General features: G+C 45.2%; 1 protein-coding gene across 5 annotated transcripts in view; it reads left to right on the top strand.

Annotated features, from left to right (window-relative positions):
* The window catches only part of LOC123990551 (rho-associated protein kinase 2-like), a 70,839-nt gene that overhangs the window by 9,914 nt on the left and 37,088 nt on the right, over positions 1 to 23,837 (top strand). For all 5 annotated transcript variants that reach the window (XR_006830670.1, XM_046291149.1, XM_046291148.1 and 2 more), the window contains exons 2-7: positions 9,174 to 9,255; positions 14,131 to 14,231; positions 15,680 to 15,817; positions 15,921 to 16,181; positions 19,944 to 20,088; positions 20,457 to 20,595. Coding sequence is in view for 4 of the 5 variants with exons in the window: in XM_046291149.1 (XP_046147105.1) it covers positions 9,174 to 9,255; positions 14,131 to 14,231; positions 15,680 to 15,817; positions 15,921 to 16,181; positions 19,944 to 20,088; positions 20,457 to 20,595 (866 nt within the window). In the remaining variant the exon portion in view is untranslated. The remainder of the gene's footprint in view (positions 1 to 9,173; positions 9,256 to 14,130; positions 14,232 to 15,679; positions 15,818 to 15,920; positions 16,182 to 19,943; positions 20,089 to 20,456; positions 20,596 to 23,837) is intronic.

Raw genomic sequence — 23,837 nt, forward strand, 5'->3', positions numbered from 1 at the left:
GGTCCAGTGAACAGCAATAGATGGAACAGGGAAGCTGCGGGGTAGTCGTTGCTATGCTAGCACGAGGGAGACACGGCGTCTAAAGTTAGCAGGCCGGGGTAAGGAGAAGCGTCTGCGCCGACGCTGGGCACAGTGGATGGAATTACATCTGCGGACCAGTTGTGGTGGTACGGCGGGGCGCCGTGGCGACAAAGGGACCGGGCCAGATGGCGGAAGAGGTATTTTAGTTGTAGGAATTTAGTTTGCTAGCTGGGAGATGCGCCTGGCTCAGGGCTAGCTTCGGGGCTGGGTCACTCGGTGGCAGCTAGCGAGCTGTGATGATCAGGAGTAATGGTCCAGGGTTTACGGCAGGAATACGGCGTTGTAGTGGAGAAAACAGTCCGATGCTGGCAGGTATTATCCAGGCTAAAAAACAACTGGTGCTTGTGCAGAGGGTAAAGGTCGCTAGCAGTGGCTAACAATGACTAAATAGCTAGTAGCTAATTAGCTGCTTAGCTTCTGATGTCAAGCAACTGATGGAGGTTTTGGCTATAAGGTCTAAAAACAAAATAGCGGATCCGTGTCACATTGAGTGAGGCGGGTTACCGGGGGGTATATTTAATTTTAAAATGTAAAAGAGATTGAAAAATACATTTAAATGTATACAAAAAAAGACAATACAAAAAGTATCGAGAGGACGACGCCATCTTGGAATTGCTGTATTGGAATATAGCTGTGGCATGTTTTATATTCAAATGATTGAATACATTTGTAGTGTCGTCGCCACAACTCCGAGGCACTTTTTGCATAACACCTGCATTTGGTCGCTTTGCCTATAGCCAAAATCCTGCCATACTCACTAACAGTGTGCGGGTAAAATCACCAGGGAAGCCAAGCCAGGTGGAAAAAATACATATTACAACCTATGTGTTGGGATAATGGCGTTGTTTGCTCTATAACCTGTTAGTTCAATCATATGTTACAGCAAACATGACCTACAGCATGGCCAAGCAAGTTAATGTTTCTGACATTTTTGGACCACAAAACAACTATTCAGTTACCACAAGTCATAAAGAAAACAAGCACTGACTACATTATCCAACACCATTTCAACTTCAACATCATCTAGTCAACTATGCTTAGTCTAATACAGTAACAACTAAAAGATAACAAATGATTTAGTCCAATCAAAGTAAGCCGAATATGATGTGGAATAATACATCTAGCTACATTTTAAACTTCCATCCTTCCAGGCCAGGGGCACAATATATGAATTTATGTTTGTATCAGAATTGCTGTTGGCCAGTACAGAGAATGAAGTAAAACCACAAGTCAAAATCCCTATCTCCATCCATGACTAGTTTAGGAAAGAGATGATTTTAGCTAGATGGCTAGCCACCGGAGGACAACAACGCAACGATTCAATGACATTTGTCTTCTGATGTGATTTGTGTGAAGCCAAATCCAAACTGGCTTCCCTTCCCTTGTGCCAGGACCGTTCATAGCAGCGTTCACTCAGTTTAGGCACGCTACGGGCGGTAACAATGTCACACTCTTTTTGACCAGACAGCATCAGATAGATGGGCGACACATACTGAGACAGAGGGGCGATCTTTCGTTCGCTAGGATGCTTTCTCCGGTGAGATACATTCAGTCTAGCGATTTGAGGGACATTTATGAAACCCAGAGAGATAAAAGGTAAATCATTTTGTATGTTTCTTTCCTTGGTACATTTTTTTGGGGAAGCCTGGCTCACTTTAGCATCCATGAATACATGCCACTGGCCATACCACTGAAGATGCACCCTTCTTTGGCACTATATAAACGGTCTTGTTAGCACCAGCAGCATTCATGTTTCTGCCAAGCATTCTGAGGTATAGCCGTTCTCTCCTCACCAGCATCTAACTGCTCACTCTTAGCGGGGACACTTGTAATGGGACAGCATGCCATGCAGAGAGTGAGAGAAACCAATTGTGATTGGTCAGCATCCTCTGCATGTAGAGAGGGAATGATGGGGTCTAGTTTATCGCATTGGAGGAGGTACCGTAGTCTAGTTTTTGTTGTATTAACAGAGTGTGTAAAAAAGGAGAATCACAGCCTACAGGAGGGTAGCTCTCCAGGAACAGGCTCTCCGACCACCAAGCAACAGACAGACATGCATTGTCAAACACTACTGCCACCTTCTGGTTTGGAGTATTTTAACTGAGTGGCTGACGACTTCAAGGTCATTGCTGTGTGAACACGAGATTGGCTACCGAAACTGTTCAGAGTTGCTAAGTTGCCACCCGTTTGACAGTCCTACTGGTGTGTCTGAGCCGTTTGATGAGTACTCTGGATGTAGATTTAGGATTCGTCACTATTACAAATAGAATACATGCAGTCAATGACAAAATGTATTCCGTCACAGACCCACACAGCTGCTAAAATTAAATGGACCCTGAGCTCCTAGAAATGCTGGGTCAAGTCAGAGAACTGTTCAATAAACCATTATAGCCTCTGAGCCCCGGGTCTATTTCCACACACCTGGCATGCACCAGGGGACATCTCCCTTTTTCTTTCCCTCACTCTATCTTTAGCTCTCTCTCTCGCTCTTTAGCTCTCTCTCTCGCTCTTTAGCTCTCTCTCTCCCTCTTTAGCTCTCTCTCTCGCTCTTTAGCTCTCTCTCTCGCTCTTTAGCTCTCGCTCTTTAGCTCTCTCTCTCGCTCTTTAGCTCTCTTCTCTCGCTCTTTAGCTCTCTCTCTCGCTCTTTAGCTCTCTCTCTCGCTCTTTAGCTCTCTCTCTCGCTCTTTAGCTCTCGCTCTTTAGCTCTCTCTCGCTCTTTAGCTCTCGCTCTTTAGCTCTCTCTCTCGCTCTTTAGCTCTCTCTCTCTCGCTCTTTAGCTCTCTCTCTCGCTCTTTAGCTCTCTCTCTCGCTCTTTAGCTCTCTCTCTCTTTAGCTCTTCTTTAGCTCTCTCTCTCGCTCTTTAGCTCTTTTAGCTCTCTCTCTCGCTCTTTAGCTCTCGCTCTTTAGCTCTCTCTCTCGCTCTTTAGCTCTCGCTCTTTAGCTCTCTCTCTCGCTCTTTAGCTCTCGCTCTTTAGCTCTCTCTCTCGCTCTTTAGCTCTCTCTCTCGCTCTTTAGCGCTCTCTCTCGCTCTTTAGCTCTCTCTCGCTCTTTAGCTCTCTCTCGCTCTTTAGCTCTCTCTCTCGCTCTTTAGCTCTCTCTTTAGCTCTCGCTCTTTAGCTCTCGCTCTTTAGCTCTCTCTCGCTCTTTAGCTCTCGCTCTTTAGCTCTCTCTCTCGCTCTTTAGCTCTCGCTCTTTAGCTCTCTCTCTCGCTCTTTAGCTCTCTCTCTCGCTCTTTGGCTCTCTCTCTCGCTCTTTGGCTCTCTCTCTCGCTCTTTGGCTCTCTCTCTCGCTCTTTAGCTCTCGCTCTTTAGCTCTCGCTCTTTAGCTCTCTCTCTCGCTCTTTAGCTCTCGCTCTTTAGCTCTCTCTCTCGCTCTTTAGCTCTCTCTCTCGCTCTTTAGCTCTCGCTCTTTAGCTCTCTCTCTCGCTCTTTAGCTCTCTCTCTCGCTCTTTAGCTCTCTCTCTCGCTCTTTAGCTCTCTCTCGCTCTTTAGCTCTCTCTTTAGCTCGCTCTCGCTCTTTAGCTCTCTCTCGCTCTTTAGCTCTCTCTCGCTCTTTAGCTCTCTCTCTCGCTCTTTAGCTCTCTCTCTCGCTCTTTAGCTCTCGCTCTTTAGCTCTCTCTCTCGCTCTTTAGCTCTCTCTCTCGCTCTTTGGCTCTCTCTCTCGCTCTTCAGCTCTCTCTCTCGCTCTTCAGCTCTCTCTATATAGCTCTCTCTATAGCTCTCTCTCTCTAGCTCTCTCTATAGCTCTCTCTCTTTAGCTCTCTCTCTCTCGCTCTTTAGCTCTCTCTCTCGCTCTTTGGCTCTCTCTCTCGCTCTTTGGCTCTCTCTCTCGCTCTTTGGCTCTCTCTCTCGCTCTTTGGCTCTCTCTCTCGCTCTTTAGCTCTCTCTCTCGCTCTTTAGCTCTCTCTCTCTCTCGCTCTTTAGCTCTCTCTCTCTAGCTCTCTCTAGCTCTCTCTAGCTCTCTCTCTCTCGCCCTTTAGCTCTCTCTCTCTCTCGCCCTTTAGCTCTCTCTCTCTCGCTCTTTAGCTCTCTCTCTCTATAGCTCTCTCTCTCTCTCTATAGCTCTCTCTCTCTCTATAGCTCTCTCTCTCTCTATAGCTCTCTCTCTCTCTATAGCTCTCTCTCTCTCTATAGCTCTCTCTCTCTCTATAGCTCTCTCTCTCTATATAGCTCTCTCTCTCTATATAGCTCTCTCTCTCTATATAGCTCTCTCTCTCTATATAGCTCTCTCTCTCTATATAGCTCTCTCTCTCTATATAGCTCTCTCTCTCTATATAGCTCTCTCTCTCTCTCTATAGCTCTCTCTCTCTCTATAACTCTCTCTCGCTCTCTCTCTATAACTCTCTCTCTCTCTCTCTCTATAGCTCTCTCTCTCTCTCTCTCTCTCTAGCTCTCTCTCTCTCTCTCTCTCTCTCTATAGCTCTCTCTCTATAGCTCTCTCTCTCTATAGCTCTCTCTCTATAGCTCTCTCTCTCTCTCTTTAGCTCTCTCTCTCGCTCTTTAGCTCTCGCTCTTTGGCTCTCTCTCTCGCTCTTTGGCTCTCTCTCTCGCTCTTCGGCTCTCTCTCTCGCTCTTCGGCTCTCTCTCTCGCTCTTCGGCGCTCTCTCTCGCTCTTCGGCTCTCTCTCTCGCTCTCTAGCTATATCTCTCTCTCTAGCTCTCTCTCACTCTCGCTCTTTAGCTCGCTCTCTCTCTATATAGCTCTCTCTTTAGCTCTCTCTCTCTCTCTCGCTCTTTAGCTCTCGCTCTTTAGCTCTCTCTCTCGCTCTTTGGCTCTCTCTCTCGCTCTTTGGCTCTCTCTCTCGCTCTTCAGCTATATCTCTCTCTAGCTCTCTCTCACTCTCGCTCTTTAGCTCGCTCTCTCTCTATATAGCTCTCTCTATAGCTCTCTCTCTCTCTAGCTCTCTCTATAGCTCTCTCTTTAGCTCTCTCTCTCGCTCTTTAGCTCTCTATCGCTCTTTAGCTCTCTTTCTCGCTGTAGCTCTCTCGCTCTTTAGCTCTCTCTCGCTCTTTAGCTCTCTCTCTCGCTCTTTAGCTCTCTCTCTCGCTCTTTAGCTCTCTCTCTCTAGCTCTCTCTAGCTCTCTCTCTCTCACTCTTTAGCTCTCTCTCTCTCGCTCTTTAGCTCTCTCTCGCTCTTTAGCTCTCTCTCGCTCTATAGCTCTCTCTCTCTCTATAGCTCTCTCTCTCTCTATAGCTCTCTCTCTATATATAGCTCTCTCTCTATATATAGCTTTCTCTCTCTCTATATAGCTCTCTCTCTCTCTATATAGCTCTCTCTCTCTCTCTCTCTAACTCTCTCTCTCTCTATAACTCTCTCTCGCTCTCTCTCTATAGCTCTCTCTCTCTCTCTCTCTCTCTCTCTCTCTCTCTCTCTCTCTCTCTCTCTCTCTCTCTCTCTCTCTCTCTCTCTCTCTCTCTCTAGCTCTCTCTCTCTCTCTCTCTCTCTCTCTCTCTCTCTCTCTATAGCTCTCTCTCTCTCTCTCTCTATAGCTCTCTCTCTATAGCTTTCTCTCTATAGCTTTCTCTCTATAGCTCTCTCTCTCTCTCTATAGCTCTCTCTCTCTCTCTTTAGCTCTCTCTCTCTCTCTTTAGCTCTCTCTCTCGCTCTTTAGCTCTCGCTCTTTAGCTCTCGCTCTTTAGCTCTCGCTCTTTGGCTCTCTCTCTCGCTCTTTAGCTCTCGCTCTTTGGCTCTCTCTCTCGCTCTTTAGCTCTCGCTCTTTGGCTCTCTCTCTCGCTCTTCGGCTCTCTCTCTCGCTCTTCGGCTCTCTCTCTCGCTCTCTAGCTATATCTCTCTCTCTAGCTCTCTCTCACTCTCGCTCTTTAGCTCGCTCTCTCTCTATATAGCTCTCTCTATAGCTCTCTCGCTCTTTAGCTCTCTCTATAGCTCTCTCGCTCTTTAGCTCTCTCTATAGCTCTCTCTCTCGCTCTTTAGCTCTCTCTCTCGCTCTTTAGCTCTCTCTCTCGCTCTTTAGCTCTCTCTCTCGCTCTTTAGCTCTCTCTCTCGCTCTTTAGCTCTCTCTCTCGCTCTTTAGCTCTCGCTCTTTGGCTCTCTCTCTCGCTCTTTAGCTCTCGCTCTTTGGCTCTCGCTCTTTGGCTCTCGCTCTTTGGCTCTCGCTCTTTGGCTCTCTCTCTCGCTCTTTGGCTCTCTCTCTCGCTCTTTGGCTCTCTCTCTCGCTCTTTGGCTCTCTCTCTCGCTCTTTGGCTCTCTCTCTCGCTCTTTGGCTCTCTCTCTCGCTCTTTGGCTCTCTCTCTCGCTCTTCAGCTATATCTCTCTCTCTAGCTCTCTCTCACTCTCGCTCTTTAGCTCGCTCTCTCTCTATATAGCTCTCTCTATAGCTCTCTCTCTCTCTAGCTCTCTCTATAGCTCTCTCTTTAGCTCTCTCTCTCGCTCTTTAGCTCTCTATCGCTCTTTAGCTCTCTTTCTCGCTGTAGCTCTCTCGCTCTTTAGCTCTCTCTCTCGCTCTTTAGCTCTCTCTCGCTCTTTAGCTCTCTCTAGCTCTCTCTAGCTCTCTCTAGCTCTCTCTCTCTCGCTCTTTAGCTCGCTCTTTCTCTATAGCTCTCTCTCTCTCTATAGCTCTCTCTCTCTATAGCTCTCTCTCTCTCTATAGCTCTCTCTCTCTCTCTATAGCTCTCTCTCTCTATAGCTCTCTCTCTCTCTCTATAGCTCTCTCTCTATAGCTCTCTCTCTCTCTCTATATAGCTCTCTCTCTCTCTCTATATAGCTCTCTCTCTCTCTCTCTCTATAGCTCTCTCTCTCTCTCTCTATAGCTCTCTCTCTCTCTCTCTCTATAGCTCTCTCTCTCTCTCTCTCTATAGCTCTCTCTCTCTCTCTATAGCTCTCTCTCTCTCTAGCTCTCTCTCTCTCTCTATAGCTCTCTCTCTTTAGCTCTCTCTCTCTTTAGCTCTCTCTTAGCTCTATAGCTCTCTTAGTTCTCGCTTTAGCTCTCTCGCTTTAGCTCTCTCTCTAGCTCTCTCTCTCTTGCTCTCTCGCTTTAGCTCTCTCGCTTTAGCTCTCTCGCTTTAGCTCTCTCTTTAGCTCTCTCTCTCTCGCTCTCTCTTTAGCTCTCTCTTTAGCTCTAGCTCTCTCTCTCTAGCTCTCTCTCTTTGGCTCTCTCTCACTCTCTCTTTAGCCCTCTCTCTCTCTCACTCTCTCTTTAGCTCTCCCTCACACACACACACAAAAGGCTAGGAATTGTTCCACATGCCAGGGAGAGCCATCCTAGACCTGGCCACTCACATGGCTAGAGTTAAGGGGGGGGGACATTTGATGCTGTGAGAACATCCTCCCTTCCCCCTAGTTGACTCCACTTGACCCTCCCTCCACATTCCTGGAGGTAATAACTTGAAATGTTTCAAAACTTTTTCTTCCTACTAAACTCATGGTCTTAAGTAGCATGGAGTCCCTCACCACCCACACATCCCCCGTGGGTGTGGTATTTATAAACTACCCTCACTCTATATACTACCAGCCGGCTGTGGTGGAGTGTAGACAGGACCTGGAAAGGACAGGCAGGAGGTCTGCCTTATATCACTGTGACTTGTTTTGGAAGGAGATGTTGAATGCCCATGCCCAGATGGCCATCCCTCTAGGAGGTTGTTGAAATGCCCAGATGGCCATCCCTCTAGGAGGTTGTTGAAATGCCCAGATGGCCATCCCTCTAGGAGGTTGTTGAAATGCCCAGATGGCCATCCCTCTAGGAGGTTGTTGAAATGCCCAGATGGCCATCCCTCTAGGAGGTTGTTGGAATGCCCAGAAGGCCACCTCTCTAGGAGGTTGTTGGAATGCCCAGAAGGCCACCTCTCTAGGAGGTTGTTGGAATGCCCAGAAGGCCACCTCTCTAGGAGGTTGTTGGAATGCCCAGAAGGCCACCTCTCTAGGAGGTTGTTGGAATGCCCAGAAGGCCACCTCTCTAGGAGGTTGTTGGAATGCCCAGAAGGCCACCTCTCTAGGAGGTTGTTGGAATGCCCAGAAGGCCACCTCTCTAGGAGGTTGTTGGAATGCCCAGAAGGCCACCTCTCTAGGAGGTTGTTGGAATGCCCAGAAGGCCACCTCTCTAGGAGGTTGTTGAAATGCCATGCCCAAAAGGCCATCCCTGTTACCCCCTACATCAAAGGCCGAACTCCACTAGTCATTGTGTCATTTGCTTGTTATTCTGTCTATTAGCAGACTCATCTTCTCTCCCAGCTGTGTTGCATTTGGGAGAACGCTGCTATGAAGGGCAATAAGAGATATTGATTTCATTAGCCTAGTCATTTTGACCTTTCCCTTTTTATGAATTAATTTGATGGTATAAATCTTTGAGTTGTTTGCTGGAGATCAGAAAGAAGACAGAGGCTATGTTCCATTGTCCATGCTAGCGTACGACTTGTCCATGCTAGCGTACGACTTGTCCATGCTAGCGTACGACTTGTCCATGCTAGCGTACGACTTGTCCATGCTAGCGTACGACTTGTCCATGCTAGCGTACGACCTGTCCATGCTAGCGTACGACCTGTCCATGCTAGCGTACGACCTGTCCATGCTAGCGTACGACCTGTCCATGCTAGCGTACGACCTGTCCATTCTAGCGTACGACCTGTCCATGCTAGCGTACGACCTGTCCATGCTAGCGTACGACCTGTCCATGCTAGCGTACGACCTGTCCATGCTAGCGTACGACCTGTCCATGCTAGCGTACGACCTGTCCATGCTAGCGTACGACCTGTCCATTCTAGCGTACGACCTGTCCATGCTCGCGTACGACCTGTCCATGCTAGCGTACGACCTGTCCATGCTAGCGTACGACTTAGAATGCATCTCCAGCCCAATACATTGCTTCATTCTAAGTAGTATGACTGTTTGGATATCGGAACACAGACCGTTTTGGTTAGAAAGATTTAAAACTGATAGCGATATTTCAGCAATTTGACATATTTTGATCATGAGCTTTCAAGGTAAGTAAACAAATGTGAAAATGTAATCACTGAACTTGCCCTTTTAAGCTTGTATTTAGCAGGTGAACTGAATTCTTGGCTTAATTAGATTCTATAATAACACATGAAAACCATTTCAAACACATTCAATTGATTGGATTTATTTGACTTTTTCCGCAGGATTCCATGAATGCCTTGGCCCTGGATTTGGACTACCCGGCGCTACGGAAAAACAAAAACATAGACGCCTTCTTAAGCAGATGTAAGATATATCATTGCTTTTAGGCAGATCTTGGTAATAAGATGCTTTGCATTATCTGAGGTAGCAAGGAAGAAGGAGATGGCAAAAGCAAGCAAGTGTGTTGTATGCGTTGCTATGGTGATCCAGAAACAGTCCAAATCAACATCCAGTAGAAAAAGTACAAATATTTGAACTCCGGCGCCAAGTCCCATCTACCGTGGCGGCTGATGGCATTCACTGCCAGGTTCAACGGCATTTACCTTCATGCTCTATCTCGTACCATCTAATCTAAATGCAGCTGAAGCATGGAGATATCCAGAGCACATTAATATAGCTCTATATTTAATATTGCTTGACTTCATATCCCATTCAAATCAAATCAAATCAAATTTTATTTGTCACATACACATGGTTAGCAGATGTTAATGCGAGTGTAGCGAAATGCTTGTGCTTCTAGTTCCGACAATGCAGTGATAACCAACAAGTAATCTAACTAACAATTCCAAAACTACTGTCTTATACACAGTGTAAGGGGATAAGGAACATGTACATAAGGATATATGAATGAGTGATGGTACAGAGCAGCATACAGTAGATGGTATCGAGTACAGTATATACATATGAGATGAGTGTGTAGGCAAAGTAAACAAAGTGGCATAGTTAAAGTGGCTAGTGATACATGTGTTACATAAGGATGCAGTCGATGTTGTAGAGTACAGTATATACATATGCATATGAGATGAATAATGTAGGGTAAGTAACATTATATAAGGTAGCATTGTTTAAAGTGGCTAGTGATATATTTACATCATTTCCCATCAATTCCCATTATTAAAATGGCTGGAGTTGGGTCAGTGTCAATGACAGTGTGTTGGCAGCAGCCACTCAATGTTAGTGGTGGCTATTTAACAGTCTGATGGCCTTGAGATAGAAGCTGTTTTTCAGTCTCTCGGTCCCAGCTTTGATGCACCTGTACTGACCTCGCCTTCTGGATGATAGCGGGGTGAACAGGCAGTGGTTCGGGTGGTTGATGTCCTTGATGATCTTTATGGCCTTCCTGTAACAACGGGTGGTGTAGGTGTCCTGGAGGGCAGGTAGTTTGCCCCCGGTGATGCGTTGTGCAGTCCTCACTACCCTCTGGAGAGCCTTACGGTTGAGGGCGGAGCAGTTGCCGTACCAGGCGGTGATACAGCCCGCCAGGATGCTCTCGATTGTGCATCTGTAGAAGTTTGTGAGTGCTTTTGGTGACAAGCCGAATTTCTTCAGCCTCCTGAGGTTGAATAGGCGCTGCTGCGCCTTCTTCACGACGCTGTCAGTGTGAGTGGACCAATTCAGTTTGTCTGTGATGTGTATGCCGAGGAACTTAAAACTAGCTACCCTCTCCACTACTGTTCCATCGATGTGGATAGGGGGTGTTCCCTCTGCTGTTTCCTGAAGTCCACAATCATCTCCTTAGTTTTGTTGACGTTGAGTGTGAGGTTATTTTCCTGACACCACACTCCAAGGGCCCTCACCTCCTCCCTGTAGGCCGTCTCGTCGTTGTTGGTAATCAAGCCTACCACTGTTGTGTCGTCCGCAAACTTGATGATTGAGTTGGAGGCGTGCGTGGCCACGCAGTCGTGGGTGAACAGGGAGTACAGGAGAGGGCTCAGAACGCACCCTTGTGGGGCCCCCGTGTTGAGGATCAGCGGGGAGGAGATGTTGTTGCCTACCCTCACCACCTGGGGGCGGCCCGTCAGGAAGTCCAGTACCCAGTTGCACAGGGCGGGGTCGAGACCCAGGGTCTTGAGCTTGATGACGAGCTTGGAGGGTACTATGGTGTTGAATGCCGAGCTGTAGTCGATGAACAGCATTCTCACATAGGTATTCCTCTTGTCCAGGTGGGTTAGGGCAGTGTGCAGTGTGGCTACTTTCAACATCGTAATCCATTGTCATCTTTAGTGTGCATTTGTAAATTCACTCGGGTGTGTCAGTGCGCTCTGGGCCGTACATAATTCAGTGCGTTGTCAGGTAGTCCTTCTGTAAATTCAAAGCGTTTCGCTCTCAGGAGTGTTCAGAGCGTTGGAGTGCTCAGGCCGAGGAGTAGGGTTTATCCGAGCATTCTGACCTCGCAGCAGCAAAGTACCCAAGCTAACTGGCTAAAGTTGCTTAACTTCAAGCAAATCAAATCAAGGAAATCAAATGGTATTTGTCACATAAAACAGGTGTAGACCTTACAGTGAAATGCTTACTTACAAGCCCTTAAACAACAAAGCAGTTTTAAGAAATTGTATATATTTTTTTAAAGTAACAAATATTTAAAAGAAATAAAAAGTAACAAATATTTAAAAGAAATAAAAAGTAACAAATATTTAAAGAGCAGCAGCCCCATCGATGAGAATGGGGGCGTGCTCGGTCCTACTTTTCCTGTAGTCCACAATCATCTTGTTTGTCTTGATCACGTTGAGGGAGAGGTTGTTATCCTGGCACCACACGGCCAGGTCTCTGACCTCCTCCCTGTATGTCTCATTGCCGGTGATCAGGCCTACCACTGTTGTGTAATCCGTAAACTTAATGATGGAGTTGTGCCTGGCCATGCAGTCATGAGTGAACGGGGTACAGGAGGGGACTGAGCACGCACCCCTGAGGGGCCCCATGTTGAGGATCAGCGTGGCGGATGTGTTGTTACGTACCATTACCACCTGGGTGTGGCCCATCAGGAAGTCCAGGATCTTGTTTATGGTGTTGAACGCACTATGGTGTTGAACGCTGAGCTGTAGTCAATGAATAGCATTCTCACATAAGTGTTCCTTTTGTCCAGGTGGGAAAGGGCAGTGTGGAGTGCAATAGAACCTGCATCATCTGTGGATCTGTTTGGGCGGTATGCAAATTGGAGTGGGTCTAGGGTTTCTGGGATAAGGGTGTTGTTGTGAGCCATGACCAGCCTTTCAAAGCACTTCATGGCTACAGATGTGAGTGCTATGGGTCGGTAGTCATTTAGGCAGGTTACCTTAGTGTTCTTGGGCACAGGGACTATGGTGTTCTGCTTGAAACATGTTGGTATTACAGACTCAGTCAGGGAGAGGTTGAAAATGTCATTGAAGACACTTGCCAGTTGGTCAGCGCATGCTTGGAGTACACATCCTGGTAATCCGTCTGGCCCAGAGGCCTTGTGAATGTTGACCTGTTATGGTCACATCGGCTAAGGAGAGCGACAACTGTGTGATCACGCTCTCCTTATTTATTTTTTATTTTTTATTTCACCTGGTTAAATAAAGGTGAAATAAAAAAATAAAAAAAAATAAGGAGAGCGTGATCACACAGTTGTCCAGAACAGCTGGTGCTCGCATGCATGTTTCAGTGTTACTTGCTTCGAAGCGAGCATAGATGTAATTTAGCTCATCTGGTAGGCTCGTGTCACTGGGCAGCTCGCGGCTGTGCTTCCCTTTGTAGTCTGTATTAGTTTGCAAGCCCTGCCACATCCAACGAGCATCGGAGCCAGTGTAGTATGATTCAATCTTAGTCCTGTATTGACTCTTTGCATGTTTGATTGATTGTTCGTCCGAGGACATAGCGTGATTTCTTATAAGCTTGAAAGCGGCAGCTCTACCCATTTAGCTCAGTGCGGATGTTGCCTGTAATCCATGGCTACTGGTTGGGGTATGTACGTAGGGTCACTGTGGGGGACGACCTATTGATGAAGCCAGTGACTGATGTGGTTTACTACCCAATGCCATCGGAAGAATCCCGGAACATATTCCAGTCTGTGCTAGCAAACAGATTTGTGTCTGGAATTTGTGCCAATCAAAAGCTTGGGACTAAAATGGTGATCTGCATTTTTGTCAATTTAGTTATTGACATAGCTTTGTTCTGTTTTAATGTTCTCAAGCTATATAGTACTCTAAATACCCCAATTCATGTTAAGTTCAAAAGAATGCAAGATCAAAATAGCTGACTGGGGGAATGGACTGTACAAGGTGTCTGAAGCATTCCAAAGGGAATGTTTACTCCAATAATGTGTCAAGTTGGCTGGATGTCCTTTGGGTGGTTGACAATTCTTGATACACACTGGAAACTGTTGAGTGTGGAAAACCCCAGAAGCGTTGCAGTTCTTGACACAAACTGGTGCGCCAGACACTTACTATCATACCCTGTTCAAAGGATCTTTTGTCTTGTCCATTAGCCTTCTGAATGGCACACATACAATCCATGTCTCAATGGTCTCAAGGTTTAAAAATCCTTATTTAACCTGTCTCCTTCCCTTCATCTACACTGATTTTAAAGTGACATCAATAAGGGGTCATAGCTTTCATCCAGATTCACCTGGTCAGTCTGTCATGGAAAGAGCCTGTGTCCTTAATGTTTTGTACACTCAGTGTAGTTCCAAGCTCTTGTAATGAGAGAATAACATATTCTGAATATATTCTGATAATTTTACTCACCTAGTGACTGTAACCGTGCTACTGGCAACAATTGAATTCCGTTTTTAGCCGCTGTTTACTGACACCTGTCATAACAGAACTAAGTGCATTCGTAAATTGATCCATTATTCTGTCCAACAAGATTGTTTGGATTGGATTGTTATGCCAGTGTGAATGTACAACCTCTCCCTTAGTTCCCGGTTTATAACAATTAACTACAGTTTCTGTATCAACCCTGCCTTGCAATATTTCATATCAGAAGACTATATAATAACCAGTATGAAACCCGACGCCAAACATACATCACCTTCACTGTAGCAATTGGTGACACAACACAGGTAGACGGGCAAGTTAATGTAACTAACCACTGGTACAACTGCAAAGGTATTTGACCTCTGTGAGGCCCTTGCTGACCTCTCCTTTGAACGCAACCATTTGCGTCGGCCTCTGTTTGCAAGGTAACCCATTTGACCTCTGACCTCTGTCTATCCTGTAGATGAGAAGGCCATGGTTAAGATGCGGGACCTGCAGATCAAACTGGAAGACTTTGACAAAGTCAAGATGATCGGCAGAGGAGCCTATGGAGAGGTGCAACTGGTGAGAAACTCCCTCCGTGTGTTTGTGGCACAATGATACAATGATACACAAACAGATGAAGAACATCTCCATTCCTCACTGCCTGTGTGAGCTCTTGCTCCCCCTTCCAGGTGCCTGTCTGTCTGCATGTTTTTCTTTGTGTATTTTTCAGGTTCTGTGTACCTTGTAATAAAGGCATGTTTAGACAGGTCGTGTGTGTGTTGGAAAGATTCATTTTGTGTCTGAAGTCTTGTGTGAAGAGGGGGGCTTGTCGATCTGTGTGTACATGTTGTCCTGTGGGTGTCTTGTGTGAAGAGGGGGGCTTGTCGATCTGTGTGTACATGTTGTCCTGTGGGTGTCTTGTGTGAAGAGGGGGGTGTGTACATGTTGTCCTGTGGGTGTCTTGTGTGAAGAGGGGGCTGTACATGTTGTCCTGTGGGTGTCTTGTGTGAAGAGGGGGGGCTTGTTGTGTGTATCCTGTGGGTGTCTTGTGTGAAGAGGGGGGCATCTGTTGTCATGTTGTCCTGTGGGTGTCTTGTGTGAAGAGGGGGGCTTGTCGATCTGTGTGTACATGTTGTCCTGTGGGTGTCTTGTGTGAAGAGGGGGGCTTGTCGATCTGTGTGTACATGTTGTCCTGTGGGTGTCTTGTGTGAAGAGGGGGGCTTGTCGATCTGTGTGTACATGTTGTCCTGTGGGTGTCTTGTGTGAAGAGGGGGGGGCTTGTCGATCTGTGTGTACATGTTGTCCTGTGGGTGTCTTGTGTGAAGAGGGGGGGGCTTGTCGATCTGTGTGTACATGTTGTCCTGTGGGTGTCTTGTGTTTTTTTGTGTGTTGTCATGTTGTTTGCAGGACTTTATGTTATCAAGGGCCTTCAAAGGCATATTCTCTCTAACCTTTTCACAGTCAAAGTGACATTGTATCTTGTCTACTGGTGACTATGTTATGAATGTGTGTTTATACTGCTTTCTTTTGGCGGTTTCCCTCGTAAAATAAATCATGAATCTCCGTAGCATCTACTACTATAAATAAAGTGTGTGTAATCTTATGCCTCGTCATCTCAATCGCTTAATTTAAAGACTCAATCATGGACACACTTACTGACAGTTGTGGCTGCTTTGCGTGATGTATTGTTGTCTCTACCTTCTTGCCCTTTGCTGTTGTCTGTGACCCATAATGTTTGAACCATGTTTTGTGCTGCTACCATGTTGTTGTCATGTTGTGTTGCTACCATGCTGTGTTATGTTTTGCTGCTATGTTGTGTTGCTGCCTTGCTATGTTGTTGTCTTATGTCTCTCTATGTAGTGTTGTGTCGTCATGATGTGTGTTTTTTGTCCTTTTAATCCCAGCCCCTGTTCCAACAGGAGGCCTTTTGCCTTTTGGTAGGCCGTCATTGTAAATAAGAATTTGTTCTTAACTGACTTGTGTAGTTAAATAAAGGTGAAATAAAAAATGTACCTCCCCTCCTCCAGGTCCGTCACAAGGCGTCTCAGAAGGTGTACGCCATGAAACAGCTGAGCAAGTTTGAGATGATCAAACGCTCTGACTCCGCCTTCTTCTGGGAGGAGAGAGACATCATGGCTTTCTCCAACAGCCCCTGGGTCGTCCAGGTGAGGGAGACGTACACTCACACTCATACACGTACAGTACACACACCTCTCACATACTCCAAATGTCAGTCAAGCTGTTATTGTTGTGATATGTGTTCTCCAGCTGTGCTGTGCTTTCCAAGACAACCTCCACCTCTACATGGTGATGGAGTATATGCCTGGTGGAGATCTGGTCACCCTGACCATGAACTACGACATGCCAGAGAAGTGGGTCCGTTTCTACACTGCCGAGGTGGTGCTGGCTCTAGATGCCATCCACTCTATGGGTTTCATCCACCGCGATGTGAAACCGGACAACATACTACTGGACCAAAATGGCCACCTCAAGCTGGCTGACTTTGGCACCTGCATGAAGATGGACTCTGTGAGTTTGCAGGGGAGTTGGAGAATTGGATGAGGGTCTAGGGCAGTGCTACCTGCCCTTTAGTTTTTTTGCCTTAGCACTAACACAGCTGATTCAAGAATCAACTCGTCATCAAGCCTTCACTTGAATCAGGTGTGTTAGTTCTAAGGAGAAAACCTAAATGTGCACCCCTTTGGGTCCCCAGGACTGGGAAGCACTGGTCCAGGGCCTAGACTGGGCTGTGGGGGTTTTCTGAGTGAGACGCCATCCTAACCCGAAATGGTCTTGTTATGGTAATTTTGTCTTGAACACCAAACACCAAACTCAAGCCCTAGACCTTACTTTTTTTCTGCTTTCTTCTGTAACTTTTAATTCTAACATGAGCTAATTTTAGACTATTTCCAAGGCGATGAACTGTCTACTGCTAAAATCTGGGTTTGGGGAATTTCACTGCTCCAGTGCACCACCATGTGGTCAGATTTTGAATTGTTTAGTGTCAATTTCCACATAGAAAGTCCATCAGGTTAAGTTGCTGAATCATGACGTACAGGACAGGTAAGCTGTGCCAAAAAGCTCTTTGACAGATTTAATGGGCCGGTTTCCCAGACACAGTTTCCCAGACACATCCTGAACAACCTGCCTTCTAAATATACATCTGCTGTCTTCAACTAGGATCTCAGCGATCACTTCCTCATTGCCTGCGTGCGTACTGGGTCTGCAGTCAAATGACCACCCCTCATCACTATCAAACGCTCCCTAAAACACTTCAGAGAGCAGGCCTTTCTAATCGACCTGGCCGGGGTATCCTGGAAGGATATTGACCTCATCCCGTCAGTAGAGGATGCCTGGTTATTCTTTAAAAGTGCTTTCCTCACCATCTTAAATAAGCATGCCCCTTTCAAAAAATGTAGAACTAAGAACAAATATAGCCCTTGGTTCACCCCAGACTTGACTGCCCTTGACCGGCACAAAAACATCCTGTGGCGTTCTGCATTAGCATCAAATAGCCCCCGCGATATGCAACTTTTCAGGGAAGTCAAGAACCAATATACTCAGTCAGTTAGGAAAGCTAAGGCTAGCTTTTTCAAACAGAAATTTGCTTCCTGTAGCACTAATTCCAAAAAGTTTTGGGACACTGTAAAGTCCATGTAGAATAAGAGCACCTCATCCCAGTGCACTGAGGATAGGAAACACTGTCACCACTGATAAATCTACAATAATCGATCATTTCAATAAGCATTTTTCCATGGCTGGCCATGCTTTCCCCCTGGCTACCCCTACCCTGGCCAACATCTCAGCACCCCCCTGTAGCAACTTGCCCACCCCCCCCCCTAGACAATCTGGGCCCTCTCTAAAATGATCCACCAAAATTGTTTCAACCCCTATTACTAGCCTATTCAACCTCTTTCGTGTCGTCTGAGATCCCCAAAGACTGGAAAGCTGCTGCGGTCATCCTTCTCTTCAAAGGGGGGAGACACTCTAGACCCAAACTGTTACAGACTTATATCTATCCTACCCTGCCTTTCTAAAATCTTCAAAAGCCAAGATAATAAACAGATCACCGACCATTTTGAATCCCACCTTACCTTCTCCACTATGTAATCTGATTTCCGAGACGGTCACGGGTGCACCTCAGCCACGCTCAAGGTACTAAACGATATCATAACCACCATCGATAGAAGACAGTACTGTGCAGCCGTCTTCATCGACCTGGCCAAGGCTTTCGACTCTGTCAATCACCACATTCTTATCGGCAGACTCAACTGCCTTGGTTTCTCAAATGACTGCCTCGCCTGGTTCACCAACCACTTCTCAGATAGAGTTCAGTGTGTCAAATCGGAGGGCCTGTTGTCCAGACCTCTGGCAGTCTCTATGGGGGTGCCACAGGGTTCAATTCTTGGGCCGACTCTTTTCTCTGTATATATCAATGATGTCGCTCTCGCTGCTGGTGATTCTCTGATCCATCTCTACACAGACATCACCATTCTGTATACATCTGGCCCTTCTTTGGACGCTGTGTTAACTAACCTCCAAACGAGCTTCAATGCCATACAACACTCCTTCCGTGGCCTCCACCTGCTTTTAAATGCTAGTAAAACTTGCTCTGCAACCGATTGCTGCCCGCACCCTCCCGGCCGACTAGCATCACTACTCTGGACAGTTCTGACCTAGAATATGTGGACAACTAAATCAAATCAAATCAAATCAAATTTATTTATATAGCCCTTCGTACATCAGCTGATATCTCAAAGTGCTGTACAGAAACCCAGCCTAAAACCCCAAACAGCAAACAATGCAGGTGTAAAAGCACGGTGGCTAGGAAAAACTCCCTAGAAAGGCCAAAACCTAGGAAGAAACCTAGAGAGGAACCGGGCTATGTGGGGTGGCCAGTCCTCTTCTGGCTGTGCCGGGTAGAGATTATAACAGAACATGACCAAGATGTTCAAATGTTCATAAATGACCAGCATGGTCAAATAATAATAAGGCAGAACAGTTGAAACTGGAGCAGCAGCACAGTCAGATGGACTGGGGACAGCAAGGAGCCATCATGTCAGGTAGTCCTGGGGCACGGTCCTAGGGCTCAGGTCCTCCGAGAGAGAGAAAGAAAGAGAGAATTAGAGAGAGATACCTAAATGTCTGGTTAGACTGTAAACTCTCCTTCCAGACTCACATTAAGCATTTCCAATCCAAACTTAAATCTAGAATCTGCTTCCTATTTCGCAACAAAGCCTCCTTCACTCATGCCCCCAAATATACCCTCGTAAAACTGACTATCCTGCGGATCCTGGACTGCGTCAATGTCATTTACAAAATAACCCCCAACACTCTACTCAACAAATTGGATGCAGTCTAGCACAGTGCCATCTGTTTTGTCACCAAAACCCCATACACTACCCACCACTGCGACCTGTACACTCTCGTTGGCTGGCCCTCGCTTCATATTCGTCGCCAAACCCACTGGCTCCAGGTCATCTATGTCTTTGCTAGGTAAAGCCCCGCCTTATCCCCGCTCACTGGTAACCATAGCAACAGCCACGCGCTCCAGCAGGTATATCTCTCTGGTCACCCCCAAAGCCAGCACTTCCTATGGCCGCCTTTCCTTCCAGTTCTCTGCTGCCAATGACTGGAACAAATTGCAAAAATCTTTGAAGCTGGAGTCTTATCTCCCCCTCTAACTTTAAGCATCAGCTGTCTGAGCAGCTTACTGATCACTGTATCTGTACTCAGCCAATCTGTAAATAGCACACCCAACTACCTCATCCCCATATCATTACTTACCCTCTTGCTCTTTTGCACCCAAGTATCTCTACTTGCACATCATCATCTGCACATCTGCCATTCCAGTGTTCATGATAAATTGTAATTATTTTTTGCCTCTACGGCCTATTTATTGCCTTTTCTCTCTACTCTTCTACATTTGCTCACACTGAACATAGATTTGTCTATTTTTCCTTTTGTGTTATTGACTGTACGTTTGTTAATGTGTAACTTTGTGTTGTTTTTGTTGCACTGCTTTGCTTTATCTTGGTCAGGTCGCAGTTGTAAATGAGAACGTGTTCTCAACTGGCCTACCTCGTTAAATAAGTAAAACACAGATTAGGCTTAGTCCTGGACTAAAAATCAGAGTCACCATTAAAAGTGCTTCTTACTCAAGGACTAGGCTTAATCTGTGTCTGGCACACTGGCCCAATATGTTTCACTGTTTAGTTGACCTACTTTAACATGTCTCTGTCTGCCTGTCTCCCCGCCTGCCTCTCCGTCTGCACGTCTCTCTCATTCCAGACGGGCATGGTCCACTGTGACACAGCGGTGGGGACTCCGGACTACATCTCCCCTGAGGTGCTCAAGTCCCAGGGGGGGGACGGCTACTACGGCCGTGAGTGTGACTGGTGGTCCGTGGGGGTGTTCATCTTTGAGATGCTGGTCGGTGAGTGAGTTTCTCTGATCCTGAATCAGAACGGTTTTCAGGATCTCAATTGGAACGTTGACCTGCTAATGTTAATTCTCTTAGTTTTGTCATTTGGATTGGGGCTAAGTGACTAAAGATGGTTTGATTAACCCCACTCGGGTGATATGTAACCTTGCCTGAGACCTCAAGACTTGTGTTAGCTCCCTGAGCTAATGTCTTGGATTTAGCTCAGCGGGCTAACAGTCTTGTGGCATGCCGTACACCTAGGTTTGAACCTAGTGGTCACACTACTAGGCTATTTGTGTTTATTGAAGCTAGTTTAAACCTCCCCTGTAAAGCCTAACAAAAGCCCCAAAACATATTTTAAATTTCACCTCTCTTTTTAGGCGACACCCCATTTTATGCTGAGTCACTAGTAGGAACATACGGGAAGATCATGGATCACAAGAATAACCTCAACTTCCCTGATAATGTGCAGATGTCCAATGACACCAAGGACCTCATCTGTGCCTTCCTGTCTGACAGGTACAGTATGTTTGACCTACGTAACAAAGCCCCCATGACCGGTCTGACCTCTTGGCTCCTTCAAAGTGTGATCTCTCTTTTTATCACACTTTCCTGTGGAGGCTGTTTCTGCCTTTTTAAATGAGAGGAGGGAGAGGAGAGGTATGTAGGAGAAAAGCTGTCCCACTAAATGAAAGTGTCTTAACGAAACCTTCATAATCCCTTGCTTCAGCACTCTTTAGCTTGAGTTAATGTCGTGCTACGCCACATAAAGGGAGGAAAACTGGTCATGCCACATTTTGCGGAGCACCAGACATGAGGTTATGTAGCCTTATAGGACTCGTTTTACTGTGGATATAGATACTTTTGTACCGGTGTCCTCCAGCATCTTCACAAGGTCCTTTGCTGTTGTTCTGGGATTGATTTGCACTTTTCGCACCAAAGTACGTTCTTCTCTAGGAGACAGAACGAGTCTCCTTCCTGAGCGGTATGACGGCTGCGTGGTCCCATGGTGTTTATACTTGCGTACTATTGTTTGTACAGATGAGCGTGGTACCTTCAGGCATTTTGAAATTGCTCCCAAGGATGAACCAGACTTGTGGTCTACCATTTTTGTTTCTGAGATCTTGGCTGATTTCTTTTGATTTTCCCATGATGACAAGAAAAGAGAAACTGAGTTTGAAGGTAGACCTTGAAATACATCCACAGGTACATCTCCAATTGACTCAAATGATGTCAATTAGCCTATCAGATGCTTCTAAAGCCATGACATCATTTTCGTCAACTTAGTGTATGTAAACTTCTGACCCACTGGAATTGTGATACAGTGAATATTAAGTGAAATACTCTGTCTTTAAGCCAATTGTTTGAAAAACGACTTGTCTCATGCACAAAGTAGATGTCCTAAACCGACTAGCCAGAACTAAAGTTTGTAAACAGGAAATTTGTGGAGTGGTTGAAAAACAAGTTTTAATGACTAACCTAAGTGTATGTAAACTTCTGACTTCAATCGTATTATGAATTTGCTTAAATGGTTTGTGAAGTATCAATGTAGTGCTTATGAACACTATAAATATTGTTGTTAAGCCTTGAACAACTAACAAAGTTGTTCTTAGTTTAAACTGGAACCAGAAAAGATGGAACACCTGAGTGAGCGATTCTTTGTTAATGGCTATTAGATACTTAGGATCCTAGTAGTTGATAGGAGTAGAGGTGAAGGATTATACTTAGCATCATAGTAGTAGTAGTAGTTGATAGGAGTAGAGGTGAAGGATTATACTTAGCATCATAGTAGTAGTAGTAGTTGATAGGAGTAGAGGTGAAGGATTATAATTATAGTAGTAGTAGTTGATAGTAGTAGTAGTAGTTGATAGGAGTAGAGGTGAAGGATTATAATTAGCATCATAGTAGTAGTAGTAGTTGATAGGAGTAGAGGTGAAGGATTATAATTAGCATCATAGTAGTAGTAGTAGTTGATAGGAGTAGAGGTGAAGGATTATACTTAGCATCATAGTAGTAGTAGTAGTTGATAGGAGTAGAGGTGAAGGATTATACTTAGCATCATAGTAGTAGTAGTAGTTGATAGGAGTAGAGGTGAAGGATTATACTTAGCATCATAGTAGTAGTAGTAGTAGTAGTAGTAGTAGTTGATAGGAGTAGAGGTGAAGGATTATACTTAGCATCATAGTAGTAGTAGTAGTAGTAGTAGTTGCATCATAGTAGTAGTAGTAGTTGAGGTGAAGGATTATACTTAGCATCATAGTAGTAGTAGTAGTTGATAGGAGTAGAGGTGAAGGATTATACTTAGCATCATAGTAGTAGTAGTAGTTGATAGGAGTAGAGGTGAAGGATTATACTTAGCATCATAGTAGTAGTAGTAGTTGATAGGAGTAGAGGTGAAGGATTATACTTAGCATCATAGTAGTAGTAGTAGTTGATAGGAGTAGAGGTGAAGGATTATAATTAGCATCATAGTAGTAGTTGATAGGAGTAGAGGTGAAGGATTATAATTAGCATCATAGTAGTAGTAGTAGTTGATAGGAGTAGAGGTGAAGGATTATAATTAGCATCATAGTAGTAGTAGTAGTAGTTGATAGGAGTAGAGGTGAAGGATTATACTTAGCATCATATTAGTAGTAGTAGTTGATAGGAGTAGAGGTGAAGGATTATAATTAGCATCATAGTAGTAGTAGTGATAGGAGGATAGAAGAGGTGATTATACTTAGCATCATATTAGCATAGTAGTAGTAGTTGATAGGAGTAGAGGTGAAGGATTATACTTAGCATCATATTAGTAGTAGTAGTTGATAGGAGTAGAGGTGAAGGATTATAATTAGCATCATAGTAGTAGTAGTAGTAGTTGATAGGAGTAGAGGTGAAGGATTATACTTAGCATCATAGTAGTAGTAGTAGTAGTTGATAGGAGTAGAGGTGAAGGATTATACTTAGCATCATAGTAGTAGTAGTAGTAGTTGATAGGAGTAGAGGTGAAGGATTATACTTAGCATCATAGTAGTAGTAGTAGTTGATAGGAGTAGAGGTGAAGGATTATACTTAGCATCATAGTAGTAGTAGTAGTTGATAGGAGTAGAGGTTAATGAGAGGCTGGGACATTAGTGGTATAGTAGTTGATAGGAGTAGAGGTTAATGATTATACTTAGCATCATAGTAGTAGTAGTAGTAGTTGATAGGAGTAGAGGTGAAGGATTATACTTAGCATCATAGTAGTAGTAGTAGTTGATAGGAGTAGAGGTGAAGGATTATACTTAGCATCATAGTAGTAGTAGTAGTTGATAGGAGTAGAGGTTAATGATTATACTTAGCATCATAGTAGTAGTAGTAGTTGATAGGAGTAGAGGTGAAGGATTATACTTAGCATCATAGTAGTAGTAGTAGTTGATAGGAGTAGAGGTTAATGAGAGGCTGGGACATTAGTGGTATAGTAGTTGATAGGAGTAGAGGTTAATGAGAGTCTGGGACATTAGCTGTATAGTAGTAGTAGTTGATAGGAGTAGAGGTTAATGAGAAGCTGGGACATTATCTGTATAGTAGTTGATAGGAGTAGAGGTTAATGAGAAGCTGGGACATTAGCTGTATAGTAGGTGATAGGAGTAGAGGTTAATGAGAGGCTGGGACATTAGCTGTATAGTAGTAGTAGTAGTTGATAGGAGTAGAGGTTAATGAGAGGCTGGGACATTAGCTGTATAGTAGTAGTAGTTGATAGGAGTAGAGGTTAATGTGAAGCTGGGACATTAGCTGTATAG

This window comes from Oncorhynchus gorbuscha, linkage group LG12 (assembly GCF_021184085.1).
Source record: "Oncorhynchus gorbuscha isolate QuinsamMale2020 ecotype Even-year linkage group LG12, OgorEven_v1.0, whole genome shotgun sequence".
NCBI classification, from domain to species: domain Eukaryota; kingdom Metazoa; phylum Chordata; class Actinopteri; order Salmoniformes; family Salmonidae; genus Oncorhynchus; species Oncorhynchus gorbuscha.